Here is a 27,088-nt window from a genome sequence, read left to right as displayed (position 1 = left end):
AGACTTTGCTGGCCTTGGATGGTCTTTGTCACATAGTCCTCATTGCTCTTTCCCCACCTTTCAAAAATGTGAGAAACATTTAGTTGCCCTGCCCTACACAGCCCTCTCCCCTTCAGAGGGGAGACTGGTTTGGGACTCTTTGACTCTTCAAATGAGGCTGTAAAAGTGACCACACATCATGTAGTGCAGACAACACGAGGAAAATGGAATATTCCGTATTCAGATATCTTAGGATTGGTGCTTTATATTCCGAACTAGTTACCTATTGATAACATTCATTTATTATGCTTCTTCAAAACCAGCGACTGATAGCATTCGTCATGTTAGACTTCTTCATTTCTGTAGCACGAATTCATTTTCCTCTAAATAGTTTGAAGAGAAACAGCCTGTGTTTGTCCCCTGATCTTCTTGAAAAGATGACAGCCGTGTAGTGGAAGAGCACGGGCTGGGGCTCAGAGACGAGGCTCCCAGCGCATCTTGGTCAGCTCACTTGGGCCTGGGGGTCTGTGTGGAGGAGGGTGGGACAGGGTGATTTCTTAGGTCCCTGATGGTTGTTTCCATCAGGTTTTGAGTGCAGGCAGGTTTTCTGCATTTCCATTCTTTGAAAAGGCTGGGTGACAGACGGAAGTACTTGACTGATGGTAGCTGGCCTCCAGTGTCAGTTATTACAAGACATGAGGGTTTTCCTTAGCAAGGGGTAGGCAGAACTCTGTAGCTTACTGATAGTTCTGTTTGCTTATTCTGTGCTTCCTGCTTTTCCTCCTCTTCCTCCTTTTCTTCTGCTGCTGCTTCTTTTGAATTTTTTAGTAAACCAATTGTGTTTATACTCTGGGTTTCCTAAGAAGCAAGGGCCAGGTCTAGAGTAAAACCTTTGGGCCAGATACATTAAAATGTGTAATAAAGTGAAATGATATCATGCTGATCACATATTTTTATTTTTTAAAAAAGGATTTTTTTTTAAGATTTTTTTTAATTTATTTATTCGACAGAGATAGAGACAGCCAGCGAGAGAGGGAACACAAGCAGGGGGAATGGGAGAGGAAGAAGCAGGCTCATAGCGGAGGAGCCTGATGTGGGGCTCGATCCCACAACGCCGGGATCACGCCCTGAGCTGAAGGCAGACGCCCAACCGCTGTGCCACCCAGGCGCCCCTTAAAAAAGGATTTTATTTATTTAGAGAGAGTGTGAGCTGGGGGAGGGGCAAAGGGAGAGGGAGAGAGAGAATCACAAGCAGACTCCACACTGAGCGCGGAGACTAACTTGGGGCTCGATCCCATGACCCCAAGATCATGCCCCAAGCTGAAATCAAGAGTCGGTAGCTTAACTGACTGAGCCACCCAGGTGCCCCCATGCCAATCACATATTTTTAAGTAAATTCAGTGGTGGTGTTTCCCGATCAGATGTACTTCTGCCTTGCTCTCAATTTTATTTTCAAAGTTGTAATGGAAAGTTGCTATTGTGAGAGGGGCAGCAAGTTTGCTTCTCTGTTTTTTGTCATTTTAATTAATAGATTTGGTTGTTTTTTTTTTAATCAAAGTGTAATTAGTGTTCTGTTAGTTTTCAGGTGTACAGTATAGTGAGTCAACAATTCCATACCTTACTCAGTGCTCATCATGCTGAGTGAGCTCCTGATCCCTTCCCCATCCTACCCATCCCCCACCTCCCGCCCCTCTGGGAACCACCACTTTGTGTTCTGTATTTAAGAGTCTGTTTCTTTGTTTGTCTCTTTTTTTTTCTTTGTTTATTCATTTGTTTTGTTTCTTGAATTCCACGTATGAGTGAACCATATGGTATTTGTTTTTCTCTGACTGACTTCTTTCACTTAGCATTATGCCTTCTAGGTCCACATTGTCACAAATGGCAAGATCTCATTCTTTACTGTGGCTGAGTAATATTCCAGTGGTGTGTGTGTGTGTGTGTGTGTGTGTGTGTGTGTACGTACCACATCTTCTTTATCTGTTCATTTATCAGTGAACACTGGGGCTGCTTCCATATCTTAGCTATTGTAAATAATGCTGCAGCAAACTTAGGGGTTCATATATCTTTTCAAGTTAGTGTTTTCATTTTCTTTGGGTAAATCCCAGTAGTGGAATTACTGGATCATACGGTCATTCTGTTTTTAATTTTTTTTTTTTTTTTAAGAGAGAGGGAGAAGGGGAGGGAGAAAGAGAATCTTAATCAGGCTCTATGCCCAGTGTGGAGTCCAAAACGGGGCTCAGTCTCACCACGCTGAGATCATGACCTGAAATCAAGAGTCAGACGCTTAACTGACTGAGCCACCCAAATGCCCCTATTTTTAATTTTTTGAGTAGCATCCATACTCTTTTCTACAGTGGCTGCACGAGTTTGCGTTCCCACCAACAGTGCACAAGAGTTCCTAATAGACTTTGGTTTTTAGAGCAGTTTTTGGTTTATGGAAAGGCTGAGCAGAAAGTATAGAGAGTTCCCACAGTACTTCTCCCCGCAACTAACACATCCTCAGTTTCTCCCATTATGAACTTCGGCCTTGGTGGGGTGCATTTGTTGCAATCAATGAACCAATAGTGATACATTATTGTTAATTAAAGTCCACAGTTTAGGGGCGCCTGGGTGGCACAGCGGTTAAGCGTCTGCCTTCGGCTCAGGGCGTGATCCCGGCATTATGGGATCGAGCCCCACATCAGGCTCCTCTGCTATGAGCCTGCTTCTTCCTCTCCCACTCCCCCTGCTTGTGTTCCCTCTCTCGCTGGCAATCTCTGTCAAATAAATAAATAAAATCTTTAAAAAAAAAATAAAGTCCACAGTTTACATTTGAGTTAACTTCGTATTACATAGTTCTAAGGGGTTTTGACAAATGCTAATGTCATATAGCCACAATTAAAGTATCATACCGATTTACTGCCCTGAATGTCCCCTGTGCTCTACCTCTTTCTCCCTCCCCAAGCCCTTGTCAATCACTGATGATTTTACTATCTCCATAGTTTTGCCTTTTCCACAATATAGTGGGAATCATAGACTAGGAAGCCTTTTCGGATTGGCTTCTTTTACTTGGTAGTATGCCTGTAAGATTCCTTCATTTTTTGTCAGGGCTTGATAACTCATTTCTTTTTAAATGTGAATTTTCCATTGTACAGATGTACCAGTTCCTTTATCCATCACGCCTAGAAGGACATCTCAGTTGCTTCCCATTTTGGGCAACTAGCAATAAAACTGCCCTACACACGCCTGTGAAGGTTTGTGTAGATAGAAGTTTTCGACTCCTTGGGTTAAATACTTAGGAACTTCTGCAGTTTTAATCAGCTAAAGGCCAATGTCAGAAAAAAATATATTTGAAACCTCCTCTGTTTAAAAATTAACCTATAATAGGTTTTATAGCTTTTTTTAAGAAAAAGGGATAGAATGGATGTTCATCTCCTATGCTTTTGAGTTGAAGGTGAATAACCATCAAATCTAAGTAAATTATAAAAAATCTTCCACCGTCTGTAGCAAGGCCAGGGAACTAGGAGCGGAGCACAGCAGAACCTGAGGAAGAGAAACTCCGTGCACTCGGAAGGGGTAGCCATCACAGAACCGAAACCGTGTGCCACGTCCTTTGTTCTTCCCTCAGAAAATCCTAGGCTTTCAGAGTTGGAAGGAACCGGAGGGAGTCAGCCGGTCTCAACCTTTCATTTCCCAGTGAGGAGACCAAGCCGCAGGCATAGGAAACCACCCGACCAGGACTGTGCACACAATCAGTGGGAACTGGCCTGGAATCCAGGCCTTCAGTTTTCCAGTCTAGTATTTTTTCTGCTTTACCAATTACTTTCTTTATATTCTGCTATTTCTGCGTTTCTCTTTAACTTCAGAGTGTGTGTTTGAGAAAAAGTCAAGCCCTTTAACGTTTGTTGAGCACTTACTGTGTGCCAGGCACCGTGCTGACGTCAAATGCAGCCTCTCGGGGAGACGGCCAACTAGAAAGCAGTGTGTGGTGCTGAGCACTGGCGCACATACGGGGCACTGGGAACGTGGGGAGGGGCGGAACCGGGGGGCAGGGGGGACTGAGAAGTGACATTTAATCTGATAATTAAAGAATGACTAGGAATCACCATGTCTTCTTGAATCTGATATATTATCAGTTATGCATTATTTTATATACTGCTTAGAATAAATACTGCCAGTTAAACTGATACATACGTCATCAATTATAGGATGCATCTCAATTTCAGAAATGTTAAAATGTGCAGAGCTGTGTATGAAAATTGATGAGACATAGTAGTTAGGTGGAAGAGGGGAGAATAGTGGTCCCTGAAGAGAGAGGTTCGGCATAGTGAAGTTAGCAGGCGGGTCTAGAAAAGTGGGGATTAGGGACAGCTACCTGCTCAGGACTGTGAACTGTATCCTGAGGGGCTGGGAAGCTTCCAGGGGTTTTAGCCAGGAGGAGATGTGTACCTCAGGACCACGCCGGCTGCAGTAGGTGAAGGATTAGAAGCAGACATGCTCTTGTAGTGTCCAGACGAGGAATAACGGTGCTCCAGGCTCTGGTTGGTGCAATAGGAATGGAAACAGGCGGATGAGCTTGAGGGATACTTGCGAGGCATATTTAAGATAAGGTAGAAATGTCAAGGTTCGGTGGTTAGTTGGAGGTAGGTTGGGCAGGATTAAGGGCAGAGTCAAGGATGGAGCCCAGGTTTCCGACTCGGGGCCATCTGCCAGGAGAGTGATAGCAGAACTCGAAAGAAGAGGGAGTGAGGAAACCAGTGAGTATGGGGACACTCTGATTTTGAAGTGCCTGTAAGACATGCAGATGTCCATCTTCGGTAGCCGTTCGGTCTTGCATCGTGGCCACAGGGTTGATGAGTAAAGCTGTGGGAGTAGACTGGGTGAGCATCTGCAGCAAAACCTTAAGGAACAGCAAAAGAGGAAGGCTGCCGCAGGGAATGGGAAGGAATAGCTGTAGAGGCCAGTGGGAATCCAAGCAAGGACTTTCAGAGTCACGGAGGCCGAGGAGGAGAGTGTCTCAGGATGGCCAAAGTGACTATCGCTGCTAAAGACAACGGAGAGGTTGGGGCGCCTGGCTAGCTCAGTCCGTTAAGCGTCCCAACTCTTGATTTCTGTTCAGGTCATGATCTCAGGGTCCTGGGATTGAGCCCCGCATCAGGCTCCCTGCTAAGCAGGGAGCCTGCTTCTCTCTCTCCCTCTGACACCGCCCCCCCCCCCCCGCCGCCGCCAGCTCATGTGTGCACGCGCTCGCTCTCTCTCTCAAATAAATAAATGAAATCTTTTTTTTTTTTTTAATAAAAGGTAAATGTAATCCCCTGGATATTCATGTTTCAGGTTCAAGATGGGAACGACGTTTGAGCCTCAGATTCTTTGCATTTGATGTGTCTGTGCTCCCTTACAAATGCAGGCTTACTACTAAAATCACCTTCACATTTGGCATGCTTAGTAGTAGTACGGTCCTGTCAGGGCTACCACTCAGCTCTCCTGCTCCTCCTTTCTGTTGAAATTACTGTGGAACTTTTGTTTATGCAACACTCAGATGGCATTTTGGCTTTCACTTAATGCAAATGCATCGTTTGCAAGTTAGCCCACCTGTGTTCTTTTCCAGCAAATCTGGAGTGGAGTGTAGTAGTGCTATAGATAGCATCAGCACAAATGCTTTAATCGGATAACGCAGAAGGCACGTGTGTGTGTGTGTGTGTGTGTGTGTGTGTGTGTGTGTGTGTGTGTGTGTTGTCATCAGAATTAAAATAAAAATATATATAAATTGATGGGCATCTAAGATCCCTTAATTTGAGAAAACACTGGCCAAGAGCCGTGGTTCTCAGAGTGTGGTCCGGGGACTGCCAGCATCAGATCAGTCACCTGGGAACGTGTTGAGTCGAGTCTGATGTAAGCAGAAGTGTGAACTGCTGTGAACTGCTGCTCTAACTTAACTGAATCACCCATTTTACGGATGAGGCAACTGTGGGCCAAAACGTGCTGCTCAGAATTGCAGTTAGTTTCTAAGAAAACTGGGTCTCGAACCTGAACCTCTGGACTTTAGTCCGTTTCTGTTTCCAGAGCACTACATTGTCATTTCTTTCTCAGTTTTTATTTTGCTTTCTTTGGTTTGGGTTGGGTTTTAAGAAGTGTTACTAAAGTTTTGGGTTCTTGTCATTTTGTTCCTTATAGTGCCAGAACCTACTAAGACCTGTTCAAGCCAGCCCCAACCTGCCGGTACCAGTACCAGCACTTCCACCAGCACTCTGTCCAGCAGCAGCAATGGCAAACGTGTGTCTGCCAGCAGCCAGCAGCCAGCTGCATCCCGTTACCTGCCTCGTGAGGTGCCTCCACGCTTCCGCCAGCAAGAACAGAAGCAGCTGTTAAAGAGAGGTCAGCCATTGCCTACAGGGGCTCTGACCAGTGTGAGCCCGACCCAGGGTGCTGGGCCTGCAGGGGTAAGCCCTCCTCCCCTCCCTGGAGCCGGAGCACAGCAGCATCCCAGTAAGCTCCAACCAGGTAAAAACACATAAAATGAGGAATTCCTTTTATCCGAGAACCATTGTGCTATTTTCAACTTTGCTGTCCTGTGATACAGATAGACATATTTTGGTCCCTATTCACTATATGCATATAATGGAGTGAGCTAGCTAGCTAGATGGTAGATAGATTCATTTCAGTTGAATTTTATTTTTTTTAAAGATTTTTTTTATTTATTTGAGAGAGAGAGCACAAGCAGGGGGAGGGGCAGAGGGAAAGGGAGAAGCAAGTCTCCCCACTGAGCAGGGAGCCCGATGCAGAATCCAATCCCAGGCCCCCGGGATCATGACCTGAATCAAAGGCAGATGCCTAACTGACAGGCACCCAGGCGCCCCTCAATTGAATTTTAAAGTTGGGTTCTGTTTCCTCCTATTTCTGTAATTTTTTTTTTAAGATTTTATTTATTTATTTGACACAGAGGGAAACAGCCAGCGAGAGAGGGAGCACAAGCAGGGGGAGTGGGAGAGGAAGAAGCAGGCTCTCAGCGGAGGAGCCCGATACAGGGCTCGATCCCAGAACGCCAGGATCACGCCCTGAGCCGAAGGCAGACGCTTAACGACTGAGCCACCCAGGCGCCCCTCCTATTTTTGTATTTTATTTCTCATGTTTTCTTTTTTTTTTTTAAAGATTTTATTTATTTATTCGACAGAGATAGAGACAGCCAGCGAGAGAGGGAACACAAGCAGGGGGAGTGGGAGAGGAAGAAGCAGGCTCATAGTGGAGGAGCCTGATGTGGGGCTTGATCCCATAACGCCGGGATCACACCCTGAGCCGAAGGCAGATGCTTAACCGCTGTGCCACCCAGGCGCCCCTATTTCTCATGTTTTCTGATGGCATTAGCTCCTTCAGCTAAGTTCATTTCTCACCAGAAACTAGAGGTCTGCACAAGAGCGCATGTGCGTCTGTCAAGGCAGATGCTGTAGAATCCTGCAGTGAGAGCTCTTCCTAAAACCTTGCTGCCCGTTTCCAAGGCCATCCCGTGACTGTGCCTGCTATCTGTGAGGAGCTCACGGCGCTTTACCGGGAGTGTGTGCTTCTAACTGTCACTTGTTCAGACACCTCGAGCCAAACCTGCCAGATCTCATGCTCAGCCCCTGCGTGTCTGGGGTTCTGATCCCCTGCTTCTTGCTGGCATCCTTGCCTGCAGTTGGACACCAGCTTTCTCTTGGCTCCTGAGAGAAATCACCATTTGTTCATTTACTTTCCAGCTCCTAGACTGCTAACAGCTCTCCTCTCCTGTCCTCTCTCCCTTCTTCCCATCTTCTTGACCTTACTGATGGACTCGTACTTTAAACAATTTCTTTACCAAAGTTTTAGAGAAATTTTTGGAAGAGAGCAGAGTACATGTGTTCAACTGCTGTGTTTCTCTGTTATTTTCTTAAATCGTTCCATTTCCAGTGATTTCACAGTCAGCACTGGTGCTAGCATGGACACCGTGTTTGCTGGTGGTAGTGAGACTCAGGCCTGTAACTAGAGAAGCAAGGAGGCTTCTTACATTAGATCAGGATTTAAACGAAACTTTCCACAAGTTATATTAATATTTTCTTTCATGGGCTGCTTTCTAACATAGAGAGTAATTCCAACATGGCTTGCGAGTATTAATAGTAGTATTTCTTAAAAAGTTGACTTTGTGGTATATTTGAAACAAATATTTTTAGACAGCTTGGCCATGTGTCTTTAAATAGTCTGAACTCTCATCTGCTAAATTCCTGGTAGAGGGGATGTAGGTCAGTGGTTGTTAGCAAAAAGCAAGGAAGAAAAAGAAATTATCAAATATAGTCATTGACCAAGAATATAGTCCCGTCCATTTCACCGCAAGCAGTTGTTATCAAACACAGTTACTTTCTACACTGAAACATGGTCGTCAGGAAAATCTTAACACAGACAAGGAGTGTATAGTCATCCCTAAATAGCTTGGTGTTTTAACTTCAGATGCTTGTTTTGAAAAGCTGGAAAAGAACGGTAACAACCCTGCTTTTTTCAAGCCTTATCCCACTGATACGTGATTAGTTGGCAGTACCGCATCAGAGTTCCCATCAAATGCTGTTAGTGCGGGACATTACCAGGACCTTCCTAGATAAGTAGGAAAATAAGGAATTGCTTCAAATTTGGGGATTGAAAATAATATTCTTTATTAAAATATTTGTCTCTATAACTATCCTCCGGAAAGCTATGTCTAGTTTATTTTAGTTTTAAAATATATATGGGGGGGTGGAGACTAAATCAGCATTTTCTGTATAAACATCTCAGAAAATGGAATCGATCTATATTTTATTAATAAAATAAGAAATGATTGATTTTTGGCTCCCAAACAAAAGTCTTCATTTTATACCAGTTTCATCTCTTTTCCCAACAGTTGCTGGTATCACAGCCAGATAAGCCTTTGTAACTGATTCATGTCCTGCCTTCCTCGTTCCTATTGCACAGTCTCGCTTTCTCCACCTGGCTGTCAAGACAGCCTTGTCTAGTCAGCGTTTTCCTTTCTCTTCCACTTGGCCTACTTTCCATTCTACCAGCACTGTTTCCTCGCTGTGTCACAAGTACACCTGGCTCAGTGTCATCTGTCCCAGTACATGCACGCACCTGATGGCTTCCCCCTTCCTTTCTGTCCAGGTCATCATGGCCCTGCCCCACGAAGCCCCTTCCGTGCTTCCGCTTTCTGCTCCTCTTGCTGCAGGAATGTGCTCAGTCTGCAGATACAACTTCACCTTCATTGCACACTGTGCAGCCGACATTGTTTGCTGATCAGTTGTAAGTCTTAGCTCTCGATTAAATTGAAAGTATCCTATAAAGAAAGTGTCTCACTTTCCTATGTTATGGAAACCAAAGGAAACCATGGAAATACCCACGACATAGTGGGGTGGAAAGAGCTCTGCACTGGGGGAGGAAGTCCTGGCAACTATAGCACTGGTCACACCCCCAGCTAGAATTTCATTCTCTCCAAAATCAGAGGTCTGAACCTCTCAGGACCTCTGATCTCTAAGGTCTCTTCCCTTTAGTTTCTGAGTCAAACACTGTTCCAAAGAGCTTGTTTGATTTTGTCCGTGGAGGCGTTGCAGGACTCCGTCCCGTGATTTTTGGGAGTCAGCACAGGGATTGCAGGGGGGCAGCAGTGCGCGTGGAGGCAGCATGGCTGAGGGGTCAGGAGACACGGTGGTGGAGCCACGGCCTAATAAAGTTTCCAGACCCATGACCTCCTGTGTGACTTTGGCCAAGTCACTTTCACGGCCTCTAGAGTCCTCACCTGTGACGTGAAGGGGATTCCTACTCTGCAGGACGCTAAGGGCAAGATATTTGTTTGGTACTCAGCAGAGGGCCTTGTATACAGTAAGTGCTCCATAAGTGCATCAAATATGTGCCATCTTTGAAATGCCATTATGGAGAAGCAGTTGTTTCTTAAACTTGCAAAATTTTTAAATGAGTAAAATTCCTCAACAGTGCAGTAAAGCTTTCTCGTCCTAGGGACACCTGGGTGGCTCAGTCAGTTAAGCTTCTGCCTTTGGCTCAGGTCATGATCCCAGGGTTCTGGGATCGAGCCCCACATCGGGCTCTCTGCTCAGTGGGGAGCCTGCTTCTCCCTCTCCCTCTGCCTGCCGCTCCCCCTGCTTGTGTTCTCTCTCTCTTTTCTTAAAAAAAGAAAAACAAAAAAAACTCTCTCGTCTTTCTCTGAAATGTACATTTTGAAATTTCAGCTGTCTTTCCTAGAGTTGAAGCATCTTGTGAACTTTTCTTTTTCATGGTGCAAGTTACTTACTGAATTCATATCCAGGTGAAATCCGGAAGAGTAGCCACATTTTCTTGCTACATTGAAACTTTTCTGGATACTGCTTCAAGTAAAAGCTTATATAATTTTTTTGAAGTAATACATAGATTGTCATTGACTTTGATTCTGGGTAAGCAGGTTTCCACCCCTGTAGCCACACCTGCATTAAAACAAAAAATGCAGTTTCGCTCATGATTCCATTTCTCTGACAATAAGGTTAAGTTAAAAAGTAAGAATGTCTGGTCACTGAACTAATATTGAATTACCCAGGCTGGGAGCAGGTAAGTGACTCATCCTTAAGATTTTATCTGCCTGCCATTTCTCATGAAAAGAAAAATGGAAAGGGATTATTTCAGCCCAGCACATAAATTTATTTTTTCCCAAGTGTATCAGTATGTGGACACTTCCCCCCCACCAAAGGTTTAGTGTGATTGGCAAAGATTAAAGAAGGTTAAATATCCCTGGAAGGAATCGGTAGACTTTGAATCACCTTTATCATAGCTTTAAGAAGTTATGTAGTGCAGGGGCGCCTGCTTCTTCCTCTCCCACTCCCCCTGCTTGTGTTTCCTCTCTCGCTGGCTGTCTCTATCTCTGTCGAATAAATAAATAAAATCTTAAAAAAAAAAAAAGTTATGTAGTGCAAACCTGCTAAAATTAATGAGCATCGCGGTTCCCTCCCATCTAATTGCGGGGCCGTTTGCCTTACTTCCTCCTCCCTGTGGAGGGGGTTGTCGCAGTGTTTGCTGCAGTAAGGGAAAGCGAGCTTGTCCACCGCAGTACCCAGAAAGCACTGACAGATGCCAGTGAGCAGTGTAGGTGTAGAAACGGGAACATGTGTGAAGAATTGAAAACTGAAGTCATGGGGGCGCCTGGGTGGCTCAGTCGTTAAGCGTCTGCCTTCAGCTCAGGGCGTGATCCCAGCGTTCTGGGATCGAGTCCCACATCAGGCTCCTCCATTATGAGCCTGCTTCTTCCTCTCCCACTCCCCCTGCTGTGTTCCCTCTCTCACTGCCTGTCTCTCTCTCTGTCAAATAAATAAATAAAATCTTAAAAAAAAGAAAAAAAAAAGAAAAAGAAAACTGAAGTCATACTTGTTTTAGCCCAGCGAGCGTAAATACGTTTTCTATACTGTTACGTAAGGCAGTGGCAGCGTATGGAGGGAGACCCAGCCTGACAGTCATTTTTGTATTCGTTCTTACCCTTTATGTCCCACATGCTTTTGAAAAGCATGTAAGTCAGTAGATCGGTCTGGCTTTTATAAAGTTTTGTTATGATTCACCTTGTAATTTACAGTAATCTGTCAAAGTTGTTCATATGGAAAAATTGCAATGCCAGTTTTTGCCATTTTTTGACAAGCCGATACACTAGCTTGATAATTTCGCACTGTCTCTTTCCTCTGGTTACGCCATCGGAATGCTTGGGCATCAGGCCCACACACAGCATGCACCGCTCGGACAGGGGAGGAGAGGCTAACCTGCCAGAACTGTGGTCTCTTCAAACATGTCTGCATTAAGTCACCGAGCAAAACATTTATTGAATGCCTACTAAGTATAGGGATACATAGTCATGCTTAAGTGGGTTGGGGTGCCACTAAGAGATAACTGTGGGGGGCCACATGCCCATTAACCCAGACCGAGGATGGGGGGCTACCACGGAAGGCTTTCCCATGGAGGCGACTCGAGCTGAGTTTTGGATTAGCCGTGAAAGGCAGGTGGTAGAGCAGCCTGCGTGGGCGATGCAGGTGGTTCAGTGTGGCTGGGGGCAGAGAGCAGGGGGCACTAAGAGGAGATGGGGCTGGAAAGGTAGCTGTTAGCATTACTAAGTAACATGATAAACTAGCACAGAAACTTACTGTGACAACCTGGTCATGTTAAATTCATATTCAGAGCTATCCCAGCACATTGCTTTTGGAACTTGGTAGGCTAATTCTGAAGTTCATCTAGAAGAGTAAAGGTGCATAAATAGAACAGTCAAGAAAAATAAAAAAAAAAAATAATGAGCTATCAAATAGACCTATGATCCTCCAGTAATTAATTACAACTGCGTGTTATTGGGGCAAGAGTAAACAAATAAATTGATGAGATGCACTGGAGGGACTGGGGAACGAACACACACACACACTCTCTCTCTCTCTCTCTCTCTCTCTCTCTCTCTCTCTGAGGTTTAGGTTAGTATGGCGTGGCCTCCCAAACTACTGGGAAAGTGGCAGTTCCGTCAATACAGTGCTAGAAAACCACACACAAAACAAACGTGAAAACTGTCGGAGGTGACACAGGAGAACATTTCCAGATCGTGGCCTGAAATTTTCTCTTAAGCAAGAAGCGGTGAAGAGAAGGCTGACAATGTTGAGTGTGTAAAAGTTACAGCCTTTTGTACAAGCCCATAAATGAAACCTGAGAGGAAATACCAAGCCTTCCTATAAATCAACAAGGAAAAAAACAGGCCAATAGGAGAATGGGCAAAAAATGTGGGCAGGCAGATAGATCATAAAGGCACTACAAATGCATCCTCACCATTTTGAGAGAGAGTATTATTTGTGACCAGAGGAGAAATAAATGAAAATGAAAACAACAGTGATAGACCATTTTTCATTTACCAAACTGCCAGAACTTGAAAATCTATTGTAATACCAGCGGTACTGTTGATTGAGTGCTTACTATGTGCTAGAACCAAGTGCTTCACACATGTTAATTTTTTAGTCTTCACAGCAAGACTCTAGAACAACTCCACCTGAGTGGTGAGGGCATGGGAAGGGGCAACTCCGAGTTGCTGCAGGTAGGGCTGTAACTAGTGCAGCCGCTAGGGAGGGCAGTTTGGTAGAATTTATAAAAATTTTAGGTTGTCCTATCTCCTACCCAGCTATTCTTTTTATTTTGTTTATTTATTTTTTAAGTAGGCTCCATACCTGGCTTGGAGCCCAACGCAAGGCTTGAATTCACAACCCTGAGATTAAGACCTGAGCTGAGATCAAGAGTCAGGGGGTTAACGGACTGAGCCACCCAGGCACCCCTCCTGACCCAGATTCTAACTGGGAATACATCTCTTTTGCCCACCCAGTCTCTACTGCTCAGCAATTATCGCTTGCCATGTGGCATGAGCTAGTGGTAGGTGAGTTGAGAATGTCAAGAGTGTCAACTGTTGTCTCTTTGAAACAGTTACAAATGTAGGGAACATTATTGACTTTCCAGTGGCTGACATGGTGCTTTGCCATGTGGAGATAATGACCTGTGTTTGCAAACCAGTTGAACTTCTGCGGGGTCTCAGGTCTTCCATCACTGGCAGTATCCAAAGAGACATACTCACGAGTTGTCAGGGCTAGAGAGGAGCTCCTGCAAAATGAGATGGAGAGGCCAGGGTTCCTCCCAGCCCCAGTCCAGGCTCCCTATTTAAGCAACATTTGTTTTGAAATAAAACATTGGCCTTCTAAAAAAAATAATGCAGGGGAAAATGGATTTTTAAATTCATGTGTAAATTTGGAGGGGAGCCCATTTAGCCACTTGGCAGATACTTGTAACTGGTAAGATAGGTAGTAGTAGATAAGTGTAGAGAATCACACGATTCGGGTTCCAGAAAAATGTCATTTTGTCATGTGACAAGTCTGCTGCGTAGCTCTAGCTCCAAACACTTGAGAGCTTTTATTTAAAAAAAAAAAAAAAAAACTCTTTTTCATTGTGCTAAAGGCAGAACAATGTATTGTTTTGGTGGCTGCTTTGTACATTTATAAACAGAGGCTTTGATTAATATGCAGTGGGGTAGTGTTTGCTACTTAGATCTTTTTTAGATAGAGGCAGGAAAGTAATTAGGAAGTTGGACACTTGCCAGTTTACATATGGGGCTCGTTTAGAATATTCTCGCCAGTGTTGGTATGCCAAATGTTTCAGGGTTGTTTAGGAGAAGCGAGAAGCAAGAAGGAACGTACAACAAAGGCAGTATGAAAGAGCAGCATTGATTCGCATGCAGCCAGTAGGCACTGTGCCGTTATTCTTTTGGCTGACTTTCAGGACAACAGAAGAGGGGCCCTGGCGCTCCCTGTAGCTGGTCCTGAAGTGCAAACGTTGGTGACAATCGAAAGAATTTAAAGAAGAAGGAAGATCGGTTTAGTGTCAGCTGCAATTAGATAATCAGAGCTTTCAAATCCCCTCCGTGGACACCTCCCCCTCGCTGAAGGGGATGAATCAGATACCTCCCGGAGCGGAAAGGGCACAGCCGGCCCCTGCCCCGCGGGCGCCCGCAGGTTGCCGGGGCGCAGGCCGGCGCGGGAGTCCGCTGGCGGCGCCACAGCGGGAGGCTCCTGCGGCGCGCGGCCGACATGGTGGAGCTGCGCGCCCCGGCCGGCTCGCCAGGTAGCGTATCCCGGGGCTCCGGCGGCCCCTGCCCGCAGGTACCCCACCCCTGGCGGCGCGGAGCAGGAGAGGAAGCGCGGCGGCGGGGGCGGCGGCTCTGCACCCCGGGTCCTTGGCCGCGGCTCCGACTGAAGAAGATGGCGTCTTGGAAGGGAGCCGCCGGCCAGCGCTGTGCCGCAGCTCCGCCGCCTCGGCGACCACGACCCTGACCGTGACCGTGACCGCCGCTCTCCCCGCCGCTCTCCCCCGCCTCGCCAGCTCTCCGCGCGCCCTCCCCAAGTGCCAAGCAGCGCCTTCTGCCCCCCCCCCCCCCGTTTTGTCGCCGTGCTAATAGGTTCTTAACCTGGAGGGAGCAAGCCCGTCCCACTGCTGCTTTGCAGAAAACACAGGCCCGAAAGCGGAGTCTTGTGCACTCTTCGAGTATTGTTTCCAGTAAACCCTTTACTGCGGTCTGTGTTTCATAATTCCGTGTATTTGTGGAAGTTGACAGATGAAATGTTTAGAGTCTGTCCGGCGGTGGAATTCTGAATTCAAAGAGCTTTCTCCGCACGCAGTAAATGCAGTGGAAGGGGAGGCATCTTTGCCTCTCAAAAGCTGAAAAGAGTTGTTAACATTTATCCTGCTCCTTGAAAGACAAGTGTCAGGGAACTTGTGTTATCAGTAAGCATTAGGAAACATATTTTCAACTAGGGGAAAGCATTTGGAATTGCTTTGTATAATGTATGGTTTACTGTTTGTCTTGTCAGTTCCAGGGACTGTGGTCATGAAGAATGAACTCTGTGCTCTTGTCGGTGTTAGTACTAATTAAGCATTCTGCACACTCTGAGTAAATCTTGTCCACACTTCCCTATCTGATGAATTTGATACCTCATTAAAATTTTGCTTACTCTAGCTTCTGGAATCTCTTCGTTAAATACTTTTCCTTGAAAATTTTATCTTTATATGGTAACATTTTGGAACTTAAAAAAAAAAAAAAGAAAGCTTTTCTCTTTAAATCATGCTATTGTGTAATCCTTTTTAAATTAATCACTTAAGACAGTTATGTTACTTAGATTTTTATAGAGATATCTATTTTTAGAATGTGTAGGCCATTTAAACAGCAGAAGAAAAGAGAACTTAACATAATACACAACTTCATTACTTTTTTCTTTTTAAGGTTCTTTTTAGGGGGAATTATTTTGATAGTGGAGCAGAAGGAGCTTTTAGTTCAGTCCTTACTGCTTATTAGTTCTACCATCTTTTCCAAGTCTGACCTCTCTGAGCCTCTGTTTCCCCATCTGTAAAATGGACATAATTTGTTAAGGTTTGGTTAATTCAGTGTGGGTGGAGATACGTCAGAATTTCAAAGTGTTATGTGATGCCTTATGGATATGACAACCCCTATTTATAAACTCTGTCAGACTTGTTGCATATTACAGGTATGGATTTTAGCCTTTCAGAGCTCCTGGGCTGTACAGGAGAGTCTAGAATACCTATAAGAGAATTCCATCTTGGTTTATTTCAGAGTTTTCATTCATTTCAAAATGCTTGCTCCTACAAGTCAGTCATTTCACAAAAATTTTTCCCCATAGTTCTCTTTTTTAGACTAGGACTAAAACATAGATTGGTGAATTGATAACACAGTCAAGAGACTTTGGTTTATGCAAAGTGTGTTATTCAAATATTGTCGAAGTCATAAAGTTCTCTCAGGAAGAATGGTGTGCCTTAAACATGAGAATAGTGGTCTTTTAAATTGTCATTTTTGGAATAAATTCTCACATCAGAATATGTTGTGATGATGGTAGGTGGCGGCGGCAAAGGTGGTGCAGGAGATGACAGTGCTAGTGATGAAGGTGCTGGAGGTGACAGTGCTGGTGGTGCAGGAGGTGACAGTGCTGGTGATGAAGGTGCTGGAGGTGACGGTACTGGTGGTGCTGGTGGTGCAGGAGATGACAGTGCTAGTGATGAAGGTGCTGGAGGTGACGGTGCTGGTGGTGCAGGAGGTGACAGTGCTGGTGATGAAGGTGCTGGAGGTGACGGTGCTGGTGGTGCTGGTGGTGCAGGAGGTGACAGTGCTGGTGATGAAGGTGCTGGAGGTGACGGTGCTGGTGGTGCTAGTGGTGCAGGAGGTGACAGTGCTGGTGATGAAGGTGCTGGAGGTGACGGTGCTGGCGGTGCTGGAGGTGACAGTGCTAGTAATGAAGGTGCTGGAGGTGACAGTGCTGGTGATGAAGGTGCTGGAGGTGACAGTGCTGGTGATGAAGGTGCTGGAGGTGATAGTTCTGGTGATGAAGGTGCTGGAGGTGACGGTGCTGGTGGTGCTGGTGGTGCAGGAGGTGACAGTGCTGGTGATGAAGGTGCTGGAGGTGACAGTGCTGGTGATGAAGGTGCTGGAGGTGATAGTGCTGGTGATGAAGGTGCTGGAGGTGACGGTGGTGACGGTGGTGCTGGAAGTGACAGCAGTGAGGAGGAGAAGGGGGAGAGACATTTAGGGATTCCCCGGAGCAGAGCTGCTCAAACCGTGCTCCTCAGAGAGCCACAGAAGACTTGAAAGGAGTCTGAGTGGGGAGCAGACAGTGGGGAGTGGATGCAGCCTAATTTTCCAAAGTGGCTCTAGGGTTAACATCTCCGTGTGCTGGCAATATCAGCCCCACTGTTTGCGTTTTGTTGCTTGCGGTGTTTTTACCACTGCGCTGAGAAGACTGGTGAGGGGTATTTTATTTACTTATTTTTTTAACAATTTCTTTTTAAGGATTTTATTTATTTATTTGAGACAGATAGAGAGAGAGAGCATGAGCAGGGGGAGAGGCAGAGGGAGAGGAGAAGCAGACTCCCTGCTGAGCCAGGAGCCCTTTGTAGGGCTCGATCCCAGGACTCCCAGGACCCTGGGATCATGACCTGAGCCGCAAGGCAGACGCTTAATCATCTGAGCCACCCAAGAGCCCCGTGAGTGGTATTTTCAAATCCACTTGAGTCTGTAGTTGAAAACCATAACCATTCCATTAAAATCATAACATTTTGCCTTAGCTTTTGAGTCCTTTCAAGCTCTTAAATACATTTTTATGTTCAAACAATTATTTTTTAAAGATTTTATTTATTTATTTATTTGAGAGAGAGAGTACAAGCAGGGGGAGGGGTCGAGGGAGGGAGAAGCAGGCTCCCCGCTGAGCAGGGAGTCCGACGTGTGACTCCATCCTAGGACCCCGGGATCACGACCCAAGCCAAAGGCAGATGCTTAACCGACTGAGCCACCGAGATGCCCCTCAAACTATCTTTTTTTAAACTATTAGAGTAATAGGACACAATTGTTTCTCATTGTCAAACGTCTTGAGCAGGAAAAATAAATGACAAAACAAGAAGGGGACTGAGGAAAAACTAAGGCACAGAACGGAGCCTGTGTGTGTCATGCCTGTCTCAATTGTGGCCCGGGGTTCTCTTTGCAAAGAGCTTTCCTGGGGCACTGAGAACGTATCAGAACTGGAAACACCAAGGAGTAGGGCCAAAAAGAAGAAGTGTAGCACCACAGCATAGAAGAAGTTTTATTATTCATCCTTAGCTTTTTGGTTTCTATGTATTTAAATAGTGCCTCAAAAGTACTTTTCTTAAGTAAATACTTACATGATTTTGGAGGTCTGAGAGTTTAATCACAGTGAAAAGCATCCTAGTAATTCTCTTTCACTTTTTTCCTTATCTACTGCTTTCGTTACAACTGAAAACATTTAAGTAGAAAACTAGTTTTAGCGGCTTACATAGTAAGTTATGGACCGTTGATAAATGAGTAGCAAATTGCCTTGTTAGCCTCATTTTCAGCCCCTCCAAAGAGTTCCACGTTTAAGGATCGCCGGTCTTTGTGGTCTTGAGGACAAAAGCCCTCATTCCAAAGTGGACTTAGACATTTCCATGCAGCGGTGAGGACCAAGCCTCTTGAGACCCCCATGGTAGCAATGTCACCTCCCCTTTGTTGCCCCCGTGCCAGAGCACAGGGCCACGTGTCGTTCAGCAGAACGCTCTTCAGAGTCGCTTTTTCTGAGACATTTGTCTGCTTTCATCTCTCCCGTCCTTTTGCTCTTCTCCCCTAGTCTTCTCGCTCCTTTTTTGCCCCTTCCCACTGCTCATCCCTAGTTCCAGAATGTTCCACTCACCTCTGAGTTCCAAGCACTTGTCTCTTGGCACGCATCACTTGCAGACATGTTCTTGCATTTGAGGAAATGGGTACTGCTCAGTGACAGTGCCTAAATTTCTCAGCGCCTGTTGGATACAGCTCCCACTTGACCGGGCTGTTGAGGAAGGTGGCAGGCCTGAAGAGGAGACAGGAGTGGCAGTGATGGCCTTTTAAGGAACTAGATAAAGCACCTGCAGTGTTGGGCTAGTCCACACAGAGACCAGAGGGGACGGGGCACACCCTATGCTAATGAGCTGAAACACCCACATGGAGCTCCTGGCTTATTTCTCCCAGGACCTTGGGACAGATCTGCTTGAATGTCTTGCAATCACCGCAGACTCACATGGCCGAGTGTGCACCCATCCTCTCCCTTCCCCATCCCTCCCTTCCCGGAAGTACTCTTAACTCCAGTACTCCCAGTCTTAGTGGTTGGCACTGCCATCCTCTCAGGGCCCAAACCCCAGATCTGGACATGAACCCTCTGCTGCTCCCCACGTGTCCAGTCATTCACCAGGTCCTATGAATTCTGCCACCTAAATACCACTCCATCTCCTCCCTCCCACAGCAAGGCCTTCAGATTAGATTATCATTACCATCTTAGCCGCAACTACTGCCACCAGAGTAGGGAATAGAGAAAAATTAGCACTTATTTTTATTTTTTAATGTAAAAAGTAAGGAAGGAATTCCAGTGTTCTGATTTTAATATTAATTCTACAGCCTGATGCATATATCTTCTACTGGTCTTCCAGTCCTGGGTCCCGGGTGTCATACATATGCGTGGTGCCGTCCCTGGGGTGAGGGCGGGGGTATGGTCTCACCTGCAGGAAGGACTGTCTGAGGGCCGAAGTCGTTCCTTCTTGCCCTCTGTGTTGTGTGCCAGGGGCAGCTCATGTGGGCTCAGTTATGTTTTCGTAGACCTGACTGCCCTAAACTGGGCAATCTTAGCAGTGCTATTATGTGGGGAAATGGGGACTAAAGGCAAACATCTTCGGTACCATACAGATTTCTGGCTATCTCCTGGCAAAGTAATTGGCATTCTGTCAAAGATATCTCAGTTATCAGGGCACCTGGGTGGCTCAGTCAGTGAAGCATCTGCCTTCGGCTCAGGTCATGATCCCGGGGTCCTGGGATCGAGTCCTGCATCAGGCTCCCTGCTCAGTGGGGAGCCTGCTTCTCCCTCTGCCTGCTGCTTCCCCTGCTTGTGTGCTCTCTCTCTCACTCTGTCTCTGAGAGAGAAATCAATAAAATCTTAAAAAAAAAAAAAAAAAGATAATTCCGGTATCTTTGACAAGGGGCTGGGTGTTTCAGACTTGCTAATATGTAGAAAATGAGAACTTTTGTTTATTTTTAACATAAGAAATACAAGAGGGATGCTTCACTAATCTTTGCTGTTATAATGTGGGCTTTCTGTCGGTCATCCTGCATGGGTCTCCTCCCACAGTTATGTTCACTCGTTTGTTTCGTTGGAGCAGCATTTGAAAGTAAATTGCAGGTATCATAACCCTTAAATATCCTCTGTAGACAAAAATGTACAGTTGTAGTGTGGTTATTTAGGAAATTTAACTTTGGTATAATCCTGTTATCTATATCTAAATTTAATACATTTAAATTTCACCAGTTGTCCCAAATAATGCCCTTGATAGCGGTGAAATTGTCTATATATTTATTTTATTTTATTTTTTTAGTAATCTGTACGCCCAGTGTGGGGCCCAAAGTCACAACCCAAAGGTTAAGAGTCATACGCTCTTCCCACCAAGCCAGCCAGGCGCCCCTGTCTGTGTTTGTTGATGCCCACTTCCGCAAACAGAAGGAAGAATGGTAAGGTGCACTACTTCGGACTTGTTTCTGATGGTAGACTAATAGCTCAGCGTGACGTATAGTCCCTGGCTTTTTAATTTTTTTTTCATTCATAATTTTCAGAGAAATATCTAGAACGTGCCCTTAGAAAGAGAGCTTTTAAATGGTAGATTAAACACGAGAATACCTTGTTTACTTTTTATTTACTTTTTATGTACTTTCTGTTTCCACATAGTGCCCCTGAGTTAATTTTTAGAGATCTAGTTTATTTTGATGTTGTTGAAGAACCGAAGAAGTAAGAAACAGAAGAACAGTTGAGATAGGAAAGGAGGAGGAAGGCATAGTGGTGTGCCCAGTAATGGCAGGGCAGACGGTAAATGTCATCAGCAGATGAAACCAGTGTGGGGACAGGAGACGTGCCAGGCCGCGAGGTCGCCGGAGCCTGCAGCTTGTCCAGGAACCCGGAAGAGACCGCACAGGTGGAGCTGGCGAGGCACACGACCGCTCAGCCATTTGCTTTGTTTTAAGTAAAATGTCGTTGCTCCGATTGACTTCTCTGGTTCTAGGACTTACCTTAGAAGAAAATTGTGTTTCCCTTGTAGATCTGTAGTGTCGGTTATAACTTTGACTAAATGTAGACTTTATCTAAACTTTTTCACTGCTGATTATGTGTCAGCTGCTCTGCTGAACACTGGAGAAAAAAAAATGGACAGTCCTTGCCTTGTCAGAGTTTACAGCCTAGAGGGAGAGACACACTGTCACACGGATGGATAACGCACACCAAGATGCGGGCTCCAGGAGAGAAGGAACTTGTCTGTCTTGTCCGGCGCTGTGTCCCCAGCACGATGCCCGCGCGTAGGAGGCACTCCGTAATAGTTACCATCTAAATCAGGGCTTGGCAAGCCATGGCCGGCAAGCCAGATCTAGCCTGCCACCTGCTTTTGTGAATAAAGTTTTGTTGGGACACAGCCATAGTCATTCATTTGTGTATTCTCTGCGGTGGCTTTTGCCCGACAGTGACAGGATTGAGTAGTTGTTTCAGAGACCATCTGGCCCACAAAGCCTAAAATATTTACTATCTGGCCCTTTACAGAAAATGTTTGCCAACCCCTGGTCTAAACAAATTAAAAGGAGAGGGAGACTTTTAGGATGAATGTGTCCAAGGGCCCTAGCAGGGGGAAGACAGCTTCTCAGATGAAGTGTCCGCCAAGTTGAGATAAGAGAGAAGAGTAGACATCGAGTCCAGATCAGGGTCAGCCTCCTCTGAGGCCCTGTTGGGGTAGCGGAGTGCAGATGGTGCCTTGAGGAACTGGCTGGAGCACTGAACAAGGGAAAGAATGATGAGAAGTGAGGTCCCAAGAGAGACTGAAGCCTACTGGGCTGCTTAAAGACCTGGTGTTTACGTGAAGAAGCCTTGGAAGTGTTCAAGTAAGCATTGCGGTCTGCTGGGTGTCCGTTTGGAAAGAGTACTTGGTTAGAGCACCCTGGAGAGCAGGGGTGGGGCTGAGGAGAGCTGCTTTAATAATCCAGTCAGGAGACGAGGGAGCTTGAATAGGGGGTGTTCACAGGGAGGTTTTGTTTCTCTCTTTTTTTTTTAAACTTTAATTTATTCATTTTAAGTAATCTCTGCACCCAGCATGGGGCTCAAACTCACAGCCCTGAGATCAGGAGTCACATACCCTTCCGACTGAGCCGGCCAGTCGCCCCTCTGTTTCTCATTTTTAAATGGAAGATTCTAGAGATACTCAGTATGTGAACTCACAGGCATGACTTGATCCTTCCCTCCTTCCCATACTGCCGCATTGGCGTTGATCCTGCTCTGCTCTTCTGGAGCTCTTTTTTTTTTTTTTTTTTTTTTTTTTTGAGATTTTATTTATTTATTCGACAGAGATAGAGACAGCCAGCGAGAGAGGGAACACCAGCAGGGGGAGTGGGAGAGGAAGAAGCAGGCTCCCAGTGGAGCAGGGAGCCCAATGTGGGACTCAATCCCAGGACTCCGGGATCACGCCCTGAGCCGAAGGCAGACGCTTAACCACTGAACCACCCAGGCGCCCCTCTCTTCTGGAGCTCTTTATCTCAAACCCTGGGAAGGATGAACAGCAACGGGGCGTTCTCATTGCGGTGATGATTTCTTGAGAGGGTGGACATACTGTTAGAAACAGTCCCCGCTGTGCTGGCAGCTCTGATGTCATAGATGCGCCTTAGTGTTGTTACTGTTTCTTATTCTAATGACTGGTGTTTTTCCGAAATTTGAGATTTTTAAATTAATGTAAATGAAAAAAATTATCTTCCTCGCATGATTATCTCCTTAATTCCAGTATTAGCCTTTGGTCCTTGGCCCTTCGCTGCTCTTGTAAAGATCTAAAGGGAAAGAACGATCTGTGAAAGTACAGAGTTCAAGGATTTATCAGCATTAGCCTCTTACTACCTCATAGAGAAGTTTATAAATGCTTTTTCTTACAAAATTTTGTGTAGCTTCGAATGTAAAGATCTGGATTTATTTATTTTTCTCTTAAACAACAACATTGCCCTGAATTTTATCATTTCATAGTGTCTAAAATTAAGTGTTTTGGGGGCACCTGAGTGGCTCAGTCGGTTAAGTGTCTGGCTCTTGGTTTTGGCTCACGCTATGATCTCAGGGTCCTGGGACTGAGCCCCGTGTGTCAGGCTCTACGCTCAATGGAGAATGTGCTTGTGATTCTCTCTCTCTCTCTCTCCATCTGCCCCTCCCTACCCCAATAAATAAATAAATAAATCTTAAAAAAATGCATGTTTTGAAAAAATTTAATGTTTCAGCTCATTTTTGTATTCATATTTCTTTCTTTTTCTTTTTTTTTTAAGCTTTTATTTGTTAATTTGACAGAGATAGAGACAGCCAGCGAGAGAGGGAACACAAGCAGGGGGAGTGGGAGAGGAAGAAGCAGGCTCCCAGCGGAGGAGCCTGATACGGGGCTCAATCCCAGAACACCGGGATCACGCCCTGAGCCGAAGGCAGATACTTAACGACTGAGCCACCCAGGAGGCCCTGTATTCATATTTCTTATTTACAGTTTCAGATTTTGATTACAAATATTTATAGAAAGTTCCAAAACAGAATCATCTGAGTAGCAGGATGGCATACGTTGAAATCGTTCTACAATGTTTATTGAAAACTCATTGGGTTTTATAGTTTTTTATTTCCAGACAATATAGTTCTTTGTCTTTGACTCTGTTAATTTCAAACAGAAGAAATTAAACAGTTTGATTATTAAAATATCTTTGCTTTACATGTGAAAAGAAGCTCAACATTACTAGTTATTAGGGAGATGCAAATCCAAATCCCAGTGAGATACCACTTCACAGCCATCAGGATGGCTGCTGTTCAAACAGAAGTTAGGTGTGGTCAAATGTGTGGAGCAAACGGAGTCCTTGTGTCCTGCTGGTAGGAGTATTTACCCTGGTGCGGCCACGCTGGAAGACAGTGTGGCAGTTCCTCAGAAAATTAAACCTAGACTTACTGTGTGATCCAGCTGTCCCACTTCTGGGGATGCACTCAAAAGAACTGAAAGCGAGGCCTGGAACAGATACTTGTATACTCCCGTTTATAGCAGCTTTATTCACAACAGCCAAAAGGTGGAAGCCACCCACAATGTCCATGGATGGATGAGTGGGTAAACACGGGGTGGTGTGTGCATACAGTGGAATATTATTCAGCCTTAAAAAGGAGGAAGGGGTGCTGACACCTGCTACAATGTGGATGGGCCTTGCGAACATGTTGCTGAGAGAAATAAGCCAGACAGAAAAGGACAAATACTGTATGATTCTGTTTATGGGAAGGACATGGAATAGTCAGGGTCACAGTGGTTACCAGAGCCTGGGGGAGGGGCGAGAGGACTTCCTGTGTGATAGGTTACACTTCAGGTTGGGATGATGGATAGCACTGATGCTTGTGCAGCATGAATGTACTTAAAGCCACTGAACTGTGTACTCAAGAAGGGCTAGGATGGGAAATGAGTGTTTTATTTTTATTTATTTTTTTTTTTTACTGGGTATTTTATTTATTTATTTATTTTTTTAAAAGATTTTTTATTATATTATGTTAGTCACCATACAGTACATCCCCGGGAAATGAGTGTTTTAACACAATAAAATAAATCTTTGCTTTGATACTGGGGTTGAGACTGAATATGCCAGATATGTGCCTTAGTACTTTCGCGTATGATTCTCCTGTTACCGTGGAGTGTACATCCGGTTTGGGGCTGAGGACCTTAGGGATTATATAGTCCGTCCTCGTCTTTGTGGAGTGGAGAAGGGACATGGTGTTTTCAGATAGCGAGCGCCTTTAGCTGGCCCTCAGCTTTGGTCCTATACATACATTCTTTGGTTTGTCCAGGAATCCGGGACTGGTCGCCTGCCGTGTAGCAGGCGCGGTGGCTGTAAAACTGTGCTCCAGGACTCACCTTCAGAATCAGACTTTATTCAGTGGCCAGGCTGGCATTTTAATCACACCGAGTCTCCTTGCACGCATCGGGTTCACACAGATTTCTCACAATACGGGTTTGACCGCGTCTCTTCGTTCCGTCCCTATGTCTAGTAGCACCGGATGCTTAGCTCAAGTACCTTTTGGGATTCCCTTTATGTCACTTCATTTGATATCACAATTAAGCATTTAATTTTTTTCAATTTTTTTGAAATAGAAGAAAGTACACAAAAAATAATGTATCCACAATACAGATGTAATGTGATCTTTTGCCGTATTTGCTTCAGATCTCTGTTTTAAAAAGGATATGGATGTTGCTTGGTCGCATTTTCATCTCCCCAGAAAGGAATCACAGTCCTCATGTTTCCGTGTGAAAAGACATCTCGCAGTGTTCAAGTGCATTTCTTGATTACTGATGAGATCGGTTATTATTTCACGTGTTAGCAGCTGTCGAGGGCCTCTTCTCTGGATTGCCTCTTCCTGTCGTTTTCCTGCCTTTGTTGGGTTGTTGGTCTTTTTCTTACTGAGTTTTAGGGATTCTTTATTCTGTTCTCTCTCCTTCCTGTGGCTTGTTTTTTTAGCTTCCTTTATATGATATCTGCTGTTACACAGTTTTTTTTTAACATTAACAGAGTCAAATATATCAACTCTTTAGAAAGAGGAGTATCCCAGGTCATAGAGATGGCCTCTTGTATTTCCTTATTGAGCTTTAAAAAGTTTTGCTTTTTGTAACTTGGTCTTTAATCCACCTAGAGCTGATTTCTCTGCATGATAGGAGGCAGGGATCTTATTTTTTCCATATGACTAGCCATGTGTCCCAACAGCATTTATTAGCTGGTCCTTCCTTTCTCCACTGGCTTGTGATGCTATTCTTCTTATCCAAGGATGCAAACACGTTTTTCAAACCTGATGCATAACTGAGTGTGAGTCTGGCAGATTGGGGGCTGAGCAGTAGACAAAAGGCATTCCACGCAAACCCTCAAGACCATTAAGAGAGAGCTGATTCTTCTGCACTATGACCTATTATGGAATAGAAAAAATAATATTATGTGTTCAAAACGTACTCCAGGTATTGGAAGGAATGCATTGGTAAGCCAGGTTGGTTACCTCCTGCCATCTGGGTGTGGCTTGCAGTGAGTCCTGTCCTGGTCCTGGTGTATCCTGTCCCTGAGGGAAGCGAGACTGTTGGGAGAGTGAACTATGGGAGATTTGCTGATAATAAGCAATAATCTGTTTTTGTTTTTTTTTAACTTGGTCTTATTTTTTGCATTAAATGATGAGTGGCTCATTTTTCTCTTTAAATTAGTTGTTACGAAAGCCAGTTTTTGTAGCACATGCAAAACCAGTGGGGGAAATTGCCATAAACCAGAGTTGCAGAACCAGCCCCTCGTATTTGGCAATAAAAAATTTAGTTTCATAGTAATTTAGGTCCTAAAGTTTTCTGTTGCCTGGCTTTGTTTTTCCTTTGTAGTTTTCCTGGGAATTACCTACTTCAGATTCACCGAGAGCATAATTAATGTCTTTTAATGCTGTACTTTTCATCCCTGTGTCTTACTTCATTCAGACCTCTTAATCCCCTTCACTGATTTCATCGTCCCCTAACCCCCCTCCCCTCTGGCAGCCACCAGTTTATCCTCTGTATTTATGAGTCTGTTACTGTCTTTGTTGTTGTTGGTTGTTCATTTGCTTTATAGGTTTCATATGTAAGTGGAATCATGTTATCTGTCTTTGAAATCTGTCTCTGATTCATTTAGCTACTTATTTCATTTAGTGTAAGACCTTCTAGGTCCATCCGTGTTTCTAAGAATGGCAGGATCCCTCCCTCCCTCCGTCCCTTCCTTTCTTCCTTCCATCCTTCCTTCTTTCCTTCTTTCCTTCCTTCCTTCTTCCCTCCCTCCCTCCCTCCCTCCTTCCCTCCCTCCTTCCTTTGTTTTTTAAGATTTTATTTATTTATTTCAGAGAGTGAGAGGGAAAGAGAGCACGAGCAGGGGGAGGGGCAGAGGGAGAAGCAGACTCCCCACTTAAGCAGGGAGTCCGATGTTAGGCTCAATCCCAGCATCCTGGGATCATGACCTGAGCCGAAGGCAGATGCTAAACCGACTGAG

General features: G+C 45.0%; 1 protein-coding gene across 5 annotated transcripts in view; it reads left to right on the top strand.

Annotated features, from left to right (window-relative positions):
• The window catches only part of TNRC6C (trinucleotide repeat containing adaptor 6C), a 152,714-nt gene that overhangs the window by 60,109 nt on the left and 65,517 nt on the right, over positions 1 to 27,088 (top strand). For 3 of the 5 annotated variants that reach the window (XM_026484031.4, XM_057317669.1, XM_044378754.3), the window contains exon 4: positions 6,133 to 6,459. In XM_026484031.4, coding sequence (XP_026339816.3) covers positions 6,133 to 6,459 — 327 coding nt within the window. Of the gene's footprint in view, positions 1 to 6,132; positions 6,460 to 11,193; positions 14,587 to 27,088 lie in introns of those variants that run through there. The other 2 variants (XM_044378755.3, XM_026484030.4) reach the window with 2 other exon arrangements.

The sequence above is a fragment of the Ursus arctos genome, unplaced genomic scaffold (assembly GCF_023065955.2).
Source record: "Ursus arctos isolate Adak ecotype North America unplaced genomic scaffold, UrsArc2.0 scaffold_24, whole genome shotgun sequence".
Classification (NCBI taxonomy): Eukaryota; Metazoa; Chordata; class Mammalia; order Carnivora; family Ursidae; genus Ursus; species Ursus arctos.
The sequence above is the reverse complement of the archived record's forward strand: the minus strand, read 5'-3'. Positions and strand labels throughout refer to the sequence as shown.